The 12661-nt window shown below is 31.8% G+C and overlaps 1 protein-coding gene across 1 annotated transcript; it reads right to left on the bottom strand.

The window, feature by feature from the left end:
• Nucleotides 1-5088: 5088 nt before the first annotated feature.
• On the bottom strand, nt 5089-10976 carry LOC127259165 (aberrant root formation protein 4). The gene is made up of 14 exons (XM_051286309.1): nt 10807-10976; nt 10523-10705; nt 10282-10431; nt 9320-9392; nt 7940-8115; nt 7806-7865; nt 7558-7708; nt 7366-7422; nt 6993-7261; nt 6845-6916; nt 6147-6224; nt 5857-6057; nt 5733-5784; nt 5089-5616 (listed from the first exon to the last, which is right to left on the bottom strand). Exons 1-14 carry the CDS (start codon nt 10870-10872, stop codon nt 5402-5404), a joined length of 1803 nt encoding a protein of 600 aa, XP_051142266.1. The 5' UTR covers nt 10873-10976; the 3' UTR covers nt 5089-5401.
• Nucleotides 10977-12661: the final 1685 nt, after the last annotated feature.

Below are 12661 nucleotides of genomic sequence, written 5' to 3'. Positions count from 1 at the left end.
ACCACCACTACCACTTATTTTTAAAAGTTTCTCTCATCCACATGCTTACCCGGATTCCTTATATTAATATATTTTAACAAGCATATTACACTAGATTTCTCCGTTTCAGCCTTTATCAATTACTTACAGGTCACCAAAATTGCCTCATTCTCATATGTAATTTCAAGAAATACATTCGTACTTATTAAATTAACCAAAAATGTAGAAAAAAAAAATATTTCCTTTCAAGTAATCAATCTAAATTACAATGTATTTTAAATTTATGAAATATTTAAGTAAAACAAAATATTAGGTGATACATATAGAACATAGTAGGTGATTTGTAGTGATTTCCTTATAGAAAATATAGTGATATGGATATCATTTTGTAAATCGTAACATTTACTTTAATACAATAATTTAGTTATAATATTATAAACTTATGATATATTAGAAAAAGCATTTGAAACTAATGCAAGAGTTTTCGATTTGTTGGGCACGCAAAACCCGGAAAGCTTGCGCCTGACCGGACGGTTGTACAATACATATATTTATGTTATTTATTTATTGGTTTTTCGAGTTTGTTGGCCACGCAAAACCCAAAAATTTTGCGGCCGACCGGATAGTTGTTCAATACATATATTTATATTATTTATTTATTGAAATCTTAATTTGCAGCCGACTGGAAGGTTCACCTCCACCTCCTTCATATAATCTAATTTCTAAAAGTTATTTAGAAATTACAAATATATTAATTTATATAATTTTGTAAATAATAAAATTTTTATAACTAACAACCGACCGTACGTTTCTGCTCCTTCCATCCGACCAAGTCCGTAAGACACATTTATTTTTTCTCAGCCTTTCTCATAATGGTATATTTTTATATTATATAAAAAAAAAACTCCATCCCAAACGACCGGACGCTTCTCCTCCTTTCATCCGACTAATTCCGTCAGACATATTTTTTTTTTTTATTTTCTTTTTCGTCTATTCTCTCATTCCCTCTTATAAGGGTTTATTTATTTAAATTTATATATTCATATTCATATAATGTAATTTTTAAAATTTATTCAGAAATTTCAAATATATCAATATATATAATTTTGTACATGATAAATTTTTTATAATACAGAAAACAAAAAAAAAAAAAAAACTAAACAAAAGTATAATATCAAAGAATATTTTAAAAAAAGAAAAACAAAATCTTTATAATCGATTGTTTGGACAGCTATAAAAAAATATAGATTTTGATATATTTTATTATAATTTCTTAGTGTCCGACTGGACGGTTCACCACCTTCTTATTCGACCAAATCATCCGCCTTCTCTCTTGTTCCCGTAGAAACTGACTATACGTTTCTCCTCCTTCCATCTGACCAAGTCGGTCAGAAACCTTTATTTTTTCTCAATCTTTCTCATAATGGTATAAAAATATTATAAAAAAAACTCCATCCCAACCGACCGGACGCTTCTCCTCCTTTCATCCGACCAATTCGGTCAGACGTATTTTACTTTTTTTCATTTTCTTTTTCGTCTATTCTCTCATTCTCTCTCATAAGGGTTTATTTATTAAAATTTATATATTCATATTCATATAATGTAATTTTTAAAATTTATTAGAAATTTCAAATATATCAATATATATAATTTTGTATATGATAAATTTTTTATAATACAGAAAAAAAAAACTAAACAAAAGTATAATATTAAAGATTTTTTTAAAAAAAGAAAAGCAAAAAATTTATAATTGATTGGTTGGACAGTTATATAAAAAAATATAGATATTGATATATTTTATTATAATTTCGTTTTGTCCGACTGGACGGTTCACCACCTTCTCGTTTGACCAAATCAGCCGTCTTCTCTCCTGTTCCCATGTACTTTTATGCTCTTTCCATCCGACCAAGTCGGTCAGACACCTTTATTTTTTCTCAGTCTTTCTCGTAATGGTACATTTTTATATTATAAAAAAAACTCCATCCCAACCGACTGGACGCCTCTCCTCCTTTCATCCGACCAATTCAGTCGGACATAATTTTTTTCTATTTTCTTTTTCGTCTATTCTCTCTTATAAGGGTTTATTTATTTAAATTTATATATTCATATTCATATAATGTAATTTTTAAAATTTATTTAGAAATTTCAAATATATCTATCAATATATATAATTTTATACATGATAAATTTTTTATAATACAGAAAAAAAAAATTAACTAAACAAAAGTATAATATTAAAGAATATTTAAAAAAAAACAAAAAATTATAATTGATTGGTTGGACAGTTATAAAAATATATATATATATAGATTTTGATATATTTTATTATAATTTATTTGTGTCCGACTGGACGGTTCACCACCTTCTCATCCGACCAAATCAGCCGCCTTTTCTCCTGTTCCTATAACAACCAACTGTACATTTCTGCTCATTCCATCCGACCAACTCGGTCAGTTACCTTTATTTTTTCTCATTCGCTCTCATAATGGTTTTTTTTTTTGAAAACTGGTGGGTTGTTCCGTACATATTATTCAACTTTAATTATACTAGATAATTACAATTAATTTTAATCACATTATTCGCCTTCTTTTTTGTGGATAAAAGTAATAATATGATATTAAATAATGTATTTATATATATAAAAAAAACCATCTTTAATGAAATACTTTACAATTGGACGTTCCAAAATACAAATATATATAATTTCTAACTTCACGATAGGCCTACCGACCAAAAAAACACTTCCTGAAACATAAAGGGTGTGTTTGTTTGAGGGTTTGGATTTTGAGTTGGGATTTGAATAGTAAAAATTTTGAATTTGAATAGTTGTATGATGTGATATAAATAGGTATTGATGTGATGTTTTGAATGTAAAATTGATTTTTAGTATAATATAAAAAATAAAAAATAGGTATTTGATTTGATGTTTTTGGAGGAAAAAAATAGGATGAATAGTAGAAATCCAAACAAAACCCTCAAACAAACACACCCAAAATACACAACATAACAACTGCTTCCTTAAAAAAAATGAAACAAACAAACGAGTGGCGCAACGTAGCGCGCTTTCACGAGTACTAGTATATATATATATATAGTTGAGCCAGACCCCAGTGATCAAGCCCAATATGCAATAGTGGGTCGAGAGCCCAGTAACTTACATGAAGCCCGATGAGTGATGACAATAGGTGGAAATAGGCCAGGCTAGGTTTTGGCTAAATAGGTTCTGACCTATTTTGAAAGCATGTAGCCTAACTGTTGCCTATAAGCCTGAAATAAAATATTTTAAAAGCTTAAGCCTGACATTTTTAAAAGCCTGACCTTACGTACAAGTCTGTTTAAAAGAATACATAATACATATTACAAAGTTACTACTAGAAATAAAAAATAAAATAGATACAGTTATTTAATATATGTATATATAGTTAAAAATTCTATTTTTTTATAATAAATTTATAATTAGAATTATTACATAATATTATGATTAGATACTCCCTCCGCCCCCTTTTGAAATGTGTCATTTGGAAACATGTAAGAGATTTTGATATTTTTATCCTTTGACTTTTTGTATAAAGTAATTGTATATATAATGATATGTTTGTAATTTAAATAAAAGTTAATGGTATTTTGGTATTAATATATACTTTTTTACTAAAAAAGTAAAATTGATAGTTTTGAATAAGCCATATGAAAATAGTTAAAAAAAAAAAGTAATTTAAATTAGAACGGATGAAGTATAAAAGTATTCTTAATAAATAATATTAGAAAATTAGTTTTATAAAAATAAAAATAATAATAAATAGGTCGGCATATTAATTAAAACAATTTTTTTTTTAAGCTTAAGTCTACTTTATTTAAATAAAAAAATTTTAAATTTTTTTTTACATAACCTTTTTAATAAATAGATTAGGCCAAGCCAGATCTTGTGTAGGCCATATTGTAAACTCCTGACAGACGACCTGATCTATACCCATTCCTAACGTATTCCAAGTTTAACACCCTTCTTCACTTGAAATGTCTTCATCAACAACATGAAAGAAATTGAAAAGATTATTAAGCTTGATGAATGAGAAACTTACTCTTTAAACTCTTTGCGAGTGAATCTGCACGTTGTTGGTCCGATGAAACAAAGTGCATTGAGACTATCCCTTTAGTATTGTATCCCATTATCATATGAAAATATATTTAAATGTGCTAGTCTTTTTATGAAACATATGATTAACAACAATTTGCCATGAAGCTCTGTTATTACAAAATAAAATGACAAGACTAGTGTGATATATATATATATTGAAGTATACCAAGAATCGATGCTATTTCTGTGAAAGTATGAACTATTGTCCGATATTCAGCTTCAGTTGACGACTGTGACACTATTGATTGGTTTCTACTTTTGAATATTACAAAGGAGTTCCCCAATAACACACAAAAATCTATTACAAACTTCCTCGATCTGAGCACGAGGTCCCGTAAGAGTCACAGTAAGTTTTAAGAGTAAGATCAGCAAGAGTTAAAAAATAATAAATTCTGCTTGGAGAGCCTTTAAATATTTTAGAATTTTTAAAGCAGCACGCATGTGAGATTCTTTAGACTTATGCATAAACTGATTTAGAACTTGCATAGTAAAACCTATATTAGGATTTCTGAGCATCAAGTAAATCAATATATCACTAAGTTGTTGGTACACAATATGATATTCTACACAAATCCATCGTCACATTTATAAGCTTTATTCCCATGAAGTAGTGTAGAATATACAGATCTTTTTATTTTGAATTTTTCATGCAATTTTTTTTTTTTTTAAATTGATAATCATCTTAACATTATCTCCTCTAAGCATAATATCATCAACCTACATTAATTCAATCACAAGCAAATCATTTTCAACTTTAGTAAACAAAGAGCAATCATGCAAAGATTGTGTAAAATCAAATTCAATCACAGATGACATTAACTTTTGATTCTACTGTCTAAGGGTTTGCTTAAGCCTACAGAGAGATTTTTACTTTTTATTCTAATGTCTACAGAGATTTTTAAGAAGATAAGACTTAATTTTTACACTTTGTATAGCCGTGAGATGGTAACATATAATAGTTTTAGAGAGGATCACTATGCAAAAGTACATTATTGACATATAACTTGAAAATTTTTCAACTAAGATATTACACAATGAACAACTGTCATTCTATCCGGATACTTGGCTATTTTTCAAAAACAAATGATAAAATAAAATAGTAAAAATTCGTCTTAAAGACACGAGTTGAAGATCGTCTTGCAACTTAAATCTTTTACTGTAAAAAAAAAAAAAAAAAAAAAAAAAAAAAAAAAAAAAAACTCAGCATACTGAGTGTATATATAGGGACTATTGAGGACAACACATTACATTTAAAGTCTAGTTAAGATCATGAAACTCTTGGTGTTGTTACTAGCATTCGAGTTTCTCTTCGACGAGATCGATGCAGCGATACAAAACCAGCTCCACAGGGTTCAAGGCGCAGATGGTATCGGATGCCAGTTGGTCGCAATCTTTAAGGTTTTCAGCCATGATTCCGGTGACTAATGTTCGCAGTGGTAGAAGCCATTCGGAGTGAGCCTTGCGCAATTTGTCCTCAGACAAGATCCCGGTAGAGTTGGAATTTCCTATACAACAATTCACAAAAAGAGTCGAAAAGCAATAGTCAAAAAGAGTTGTAACTAAGTAAAATTGACAGAATTGAATCATGGTAAGGTTTATGAATCCAAGGAGCCATTTTCACCTGTTGATTCTGTAATAAGAATGTATCTGTAGAGATTAAGGGCCGATAGAACCTGCAGCAAATGAATAATGATGCTGATGTCGAGACACACAAGGTCAGGCATGAATGTGTGAAAGGTGCTTACTGAATCGCTGCAGTCGGGAAGAGATGGAGGCCCACCCTTTGGAGGCCTAAGGATGACTTCAACCAGTTCGAGCACAGATGGATTCCAAAATGATGTGTATTGATTTATTTCACTGTTTTCGACGACATCTCCCTCGGCTGATGTTCTTTTGGTTAGTCCCTTCAACAGTTCGTCTTTGACGCAACCTAAAAGTAATGCAATCTGTGACACCGGGCAGGCCCAAAGCTTATTTTCAGTCCAACAGGATTGATGAAATGATCATCTCGAAACAAGTGTGTGGAGAATAATACCATTGAAGAGGAGTCGGTGTTGTTTATCAATGCTTTTAGGACATCAAATCGCCAAGAAGTTGGGATGTCTTCGAGCACCTGATATAAGAAACAGATTGGATAAATGGAAGCATTGGGAAATGGCGGATATAGGTGAGCTAGTCTCTCAATTGGACTGCTTTCATATGTAATATTATAGCTAATATTAGCAACACATTGAATTCACCACAGTTGCTCCGAACATTAGTTTCAGAATCTCTGGTAGAATTAGAATGCATAGACAGGCTAAGATAAGAAATGTAACGTGAACAAATGCCTAATCTTTGTAAAAATAATTGGGTCCCAACAAGGACCTCCATCATTCACATTTCTAGTTACCAGCGTTGTTGTGAACAGCCATATGCACCTAGGCATATACATTTTGTTACAGAATTCTCATCTCAAACATGATTTCTTTCACATTTAGTTCTAAACTAAGTTCTCCATTTCGTTGAATATATTTGAGATGCTCGAGCAATATATTAGTCATGCCATTTTTCTTGTTTCCAGTTGTTCATTCTACACAAGAATTGGAACTATTAGATGAGCAGCATCTCATCCATCGGAACTAATCATTAGAGCCTTGCTTCAATGTGCAACTTATTCGACCAGTAGTAATAATATCAATCAGGTAAAAATGCAACTTCAAAGTTCAAACAAAGCATCACTAAAATGTTTACCTTTCTGAATGCACTAAATGCACTCTTCCTTAACAGAGAATCTGGAGCATACATGATGACCGTTCGTATAGCCTAAGACCAAAAAGTGAGTTAGAAACTAAACAGTGTGTGAAAAAATGTGAAAATTCAAAAGATGAAAAACAATTACCTGCAAACTGGAAAACATAGTTGGCGTATACAGTGAGTAGTCTGCGGACTCATCATATGATTGTTTTTCAATGCCATCCATCAGGTGCAGTAGAAATTCGGTGCCGTGCCGCTTGAATTCCCATGGAAGATTGACACATGAAAACAGGTGGTTCAACATATCTAATACATCCCATCTTCTAGTCCAGTTACCTTGAATTTCCATCACGACAGCATTCACATCAGCTTTGGCAGCCTCGGCAACTTCACTATTCTTGTACCCCCAAATGACTGGATGAATTATGTGCAGGGAAATAGAAAATGAGATCGAGTCAGTACTTTGCTAACAGAGCAGAACCGATAACGAAAGAATTGTAAGTTGCCCATTCGGAAACCTGAAAGTACCGCTCCGAGCTTGACTTGAGAAAAGCAATTCGTACCATCTTCACTCTCTTAGGAATTTCAGACCAAACAGGACTATAAGTAAAACTTGCACCTATAAGGATGCATATAACTCTCCAACAAAACAAAATTTAACGACCTCAAAAATGTTTGTTGCTCATGATTTGTACATGGTAACAACTTACCATCAAGAACTAGCGCAGACATCAGGCTAACTTCCCTGCCAGTTATCAATCCAACATAAGATGATTCACAATAGTGAAGCAAGTCGGACAATTCCAGCACCACCGGAAGACTCCTTGATATGTCACTTGTAATTCCAACTGAAACAAAATACTACAAATCAAGGATCAGTTACTATCAGAAACATTATAGCACTATGTGATCTTGAACAAGACAGATAATATAGAGCACTTTCACAAGAATTATCTACCATGACTTGCAAGACATATAGTCCTAATAAACCCCGAAGATTCTTGTTATTCTCCCCTTCCTGCACAGGACATGAATGTATGAAGAGAATATCATTGATAAATATATCAAGAAATTACGTAGTACACTACATACCAACTTTAAACAGATTCCTCGTATTGAGTGGGAAATGCGAGCTGCTTCAAGAAACAACTTCTCACAATCGGTATCTCCATCTTCTGACTTAGAACACATGATCTTTAAAACATTAAGAATTACAGGAACTGCAGTTTTCACTTGCTCGTAGTGCCGCCTCTGGATTAAAGACAGAACTAAAACGAGAAACACATTAATGACTATAAATGAAGCAAGATTGAAGCTAACTCATATGTCTGAGTGGCTCTAGCACTCATCTTGTCTAATTAAAGATTGAAGCTAAATCATATGTCTGAGTGGCTCTAGCACTGCAGTTTTTACTTGCTCGTAGTGACGCCTCTGGATTAAAGACAGAACTAAAATGAGAAACACATTAATGACTATGACTATAAATGAAGCGAGATTAAAGCTAACTCATATATCTGAGTGGCTCTAGCACTCATCTTGTCTAATTGCTTGCGTACAAGCTTTACTTGGTTTCATATTCCATAATAGGAGGAAAATCACATGTACCATAGAAAGTGTATAGTCAATAAACGATTTCAGAAACAAAAGTTAACCCGAGATCATAGTTATCAATCTCATACAGTGTTACAAAGCGGTCAACCTATAAATGCTACAACGGGATAGTAGATTGCAAGATGGCTTCTATTTAAAAATTTAACAATATTCATATAAAAATTATTATATATACAAAATTATAATAAAAATACATAAAAATGATTATAACTTAATCTCCTGATTATCATTTATACCAATAAAATTGCAAGAAATATATATATTTTTATAGTTCATAGATAGATATATAAGCAAAAACTATTAGATTACAACTACTTTGATAAATACATAATAAAAGTAAATCAGATTCAAAATATGATAAATAATTTTCTTCCTCCTTTTCACCGTCTTCACTGCTCCTTTTGTATGAATATTCCTCTTCATCTTCATCTTCATTCATTTCTTCCATTGTATGTTCGTTACATTGCAAAATATTATGTTCCTCTAAAACTAGAAATAGCTATAGTATGATACAACAGTATAATAGTATAAAATCTACATTACCATATAATAAATACAATATTATATTATAAAATCTAAACCTACTTATAATAAAGATTGTAATAGATTATTCAATTTAAAAAGCGCTCCACGCAATTAAAAACCACTGCATCATTATTGCATAAAAGCAGCATCGAAGAGTGCCGGTAGTGACAGAATGCCGTACCATTCTGCTACACCGTTATTAACGCACTATTGACAACTATGCCCAAATGAAAACATAAATATCTGGATGAGGACTAAAGTGTTTCATTAGTCAAAAATGGGCGTAATAATTATCAAATGGCTAGCAGTATAATCATCCTATAGAAACATAGGTACCTTTAGCCAGGCCACTAAGAAGAGGGATATAATAGCCAGGAACAACAAATGGCTCCCTTGGAGAGCTGATTGCCTGAAAATTATAAAAGGAAGAGACAAATGTCATATGAAAAATCACACCAACAGACACAAGTTTAGTGTTCATAACAAAATGCCAGAAGCAAATATTTCAATTTCTTGCTTGTAAACAGAAAGAAATGTGCAAATTTCATAGATCAACTATATCAATTACGACAATCAGGAGAGTTGAATCTTTGTACCAAAATGCTAGAAAAATCTGAACAGAATTAGTATTCTTTGTGATCAAAATGCCTGAACAAGCTGTTATTATTCTATACATAAATATATATCTATATATACAACAATTTTCTACTCCTAATCTTCACTACTTTTATTTGGTTTACCAATATAGGTAACTCAGCCTTGTAAGATCTATAAATAACAGATTTTTTCCCCTTTTTTTAATATATATAAAAAAGGAGGGCTTAAACAACATTTAAGTACATATTAAATCATCATTTTCACCTCCTACAGGATAGAAGAACAGCTTAAATGATAGGCACATACATATATAAAGGCACACATAGACATAATCTAATGATCGCCATAAACACAAACGGATCGTACTTACTAAATTAACAAAGTAGCAGCTGCTATATACTATATAATTATGTAAACTTGTTCGAAAACTCCATAAGGCCGCAATAAGGTTGCACTCAATGGCTAAAAATTTAAGAGCACCACATAGTTTACTCATCCACTGTAAGTGAAGTCATAGAAGTATAATTTCCTCTCAAGAATAAGAACCAAAAATATGTAGCCATGAAAGGGTACTAGAACTCTTCAACCTTAAACCTAAAACTACAAAATCAGATGAATAAATTTCAAGAAAACAACTCAAACAAGAATAAAAATTGATTATCAGTACATAAACGGTTTAAAAGATCAAAGCCAGTGAATACCTCACAGAGAACTGAAAGCATATCCCGCGGACTAACGCTCTGTACAAACCTATCGACTATATCTTCAGCAGCTTCCAAACACTTAGCTGATACACAAGAAAACCTCGCCACTGCCTTAGGCAACTCAAACGCTAATGCATCAATAACCTCCTGAATAACAATGCGCCTCCACTCAACCACCAGTATTCAAGAGAGCAAAACACACAACAGCACCACTTGGAAGAAACAATTTAAGGCGCACCATTTTAAGCCGTGGGGAGGATAAGTACAGCCGAATTTGGCCAAGAATTTCAATGGCAACTTCTTCAGAATCCTCGTTTCCATTATCCTCCTCCGTGATCAGTGACTGCGACAGAGAATTGAGGAAATACACGAGTTTCTCGATTGATTCCTCCGAATAGATGTACTCACCTTCTTCAACCAACTGCATACAGCACATAGCAGCTTAATCATTGCCATACAAATGCTTCATTTACTTAAAAGCTCACACAAACTTGCTTGGAAATACAAGCAAGAAAAAATCACCTCCTTGGAGCAGGACGCTAGGGCTTCATCCAGCGTAGCGGCGATGGCAGTCCTACCTGGAATCATCTCGAATTCAGTCAATGGAGTCCCTCGGATCAACTCCAATCTTTGTTCGTCAGTGCTGAAGAATTCAAATATAAGAATCTCCCAAACCACACTAGCAGATGTCTTCACCCTTTACTGCCGCAATGACCACCTGCGATACGAATCGGGTCGACCCGCCTATTATGCCCACCCATTTCTGTGATTGACCTACTATATACCCGTAAGAATTGGGGCTTTAATGGGCCGACCCATTTTATCAGGCCCAATTTTGAAAGTGGACATCTTCCATAAGCTTAATTAAAGGGGAAAGTCCATTATACCTCCGGTGTTTTAATTTAAAAGTATAAAAATCCCTTTATTTTAAAAGTAGCATAAATAACACTGGTGTGTTTAGGGTTTGGTTCTACACTATTTTACTATTAGAATTTTTTTTTTTTTTCAAAAATATCAAATCAAACACTCAATTTTTATTTATTTTATTACATTAAAATATAATTTGACATTCAAAACATATTTGTATCACATCAAACAACTGTTTCAATTCAAAATTTTACTATTTAAAATCAAAACTCAAAACTAAAACCTCACAAGTAAACACACCCACTTCTGTTTTGTAAAACCTAGCCTAAAATAACCAACCGCAGTCAATGAATCAACTTTAGGCCGTTTCAAAATTACTTTAATAATCCTATTATATCTTCTTCAAAATTGATAGACGCAATTTTAGTAGAATTGATTTGTATATATTTTTTGGTTTTAATATTTGTTTCGACAATAAATTTTACTTAAAATGCTATTTTTGGTATTAAGTGCACGATATTTGTAAAAGAGGGCAAAATAGTCAAAGAAATAAAATATTGCAATTTAATACTTGGGACAAAAATAAAATTATAGAAAAAAATGGAAAAAATTGTTATGAGATATGGATAAAGATTGCAAAATAAAAAGATTATAATTTTTGAGATATAAAGGGAGGTGGGGCCACTTTGAAGAACAACAAGAGAGAACAAGACAGTCCCAGGGAAAGATCGCAAGGCGCATGAGGCAAGGAGGAGGACTCAAGAAGATTTTGATTTCTACCCCTACCGATTGATCATTTTTAGGCGATGTCTACTTTCTGAGATTAAACTTTTTTTTTTATTTACGATATTTCTTTGGTTCCTAAATATTTATGTGGTTTCTATTTTATTTGATTTATAATCTATATATTAGTTGTGTATTTCGACCGGATATTTCAATTGAATTAAAGATTGACTGCTAAACTAAATTAGGCGTCCATAATTGCATTTTAATTTGGTTAAAGCAGCAACTAGTGGTAGGCACCACTAGGAAATCACATAATCAATTTTAAAGAATTTGCATAGGTAATTGTTAAATTAAATTAGGCTCTTCTAGTTTGCAAGACGGTTAGACTGGTAAATTCTTTGTGGTGTCACTATGATTTTAGTCTAATTAGAGAAGCAGTTGACGGACGAATCTAGACAGTCAAAAAAATTAAGGAAGAGTTGGTTATTAGGCGTGCGTCGGTAACTATAATTAATTTATTTAAAAATCAATGAAATTAAATATTTATCGGGTGTGTTTGTTTGGAGGTTTGGATTTTGAGTTGGGATTTGAATAGTAAAAAAATTGAATTGGAATAGTTGTATGATGTGATATAAATAGGTGTTGATGTAATATTTTGAATGTAAAATCGATTTTTAGAATAATATAGAAAATGAAAAATAGATGTTTGATGTAATGTTTTCGGGGAGAAAATTTTGGATAAATAGTGGATTTTTGGCAAAATAAGTTTGATGATCAAGTTTAA

This window comes from Andrographis paniculata, unplaced genomic scaffold (assembly GCF_009805555.1).
Source record: "Andrographis paniculata isolate CXL003 unplaced genomic scaffold, ASM980555v1 Contig5END, whole genome shotgun sequence".
NCBI lineage: Eukaryota > Viridiplantae > Streptophyta > Magnoliopsida > Lamiales > Acanthaceae > Andrographis > Andrographis paniculata.
The sequence above is the reverse complement of the archived record's forward strand: the minus strand, read 5'-3'. Positions and strand labels throughout refer to the sequence as shown.

Excerpts from the sequence above, each read along its gene's own strand:
- LOC127259165 (XM_051286309.1), bottom strand. The coding sequence starts at position 10,872 with ATGATTCCAGGTAGGACTGCCATCGCCGCTACGCTGGATGAAGCCCTA. Across the intron at positions 8,116-9,319 it reads TCTTAGTGGCCTGGCTAAAG|TTCTGTCTTTAATCCAGAGG; the intron begins GTACCTATGTTT and ends TTCTCGTTTTAG. Across the intron at positions 6,225-6,844 it reads CATTTAGTGCATTCAGAAAG|GTGCTCGAAGACATCCCAAC; the intron begins GTAAACATTTTA and ends TTCTTATATCAG.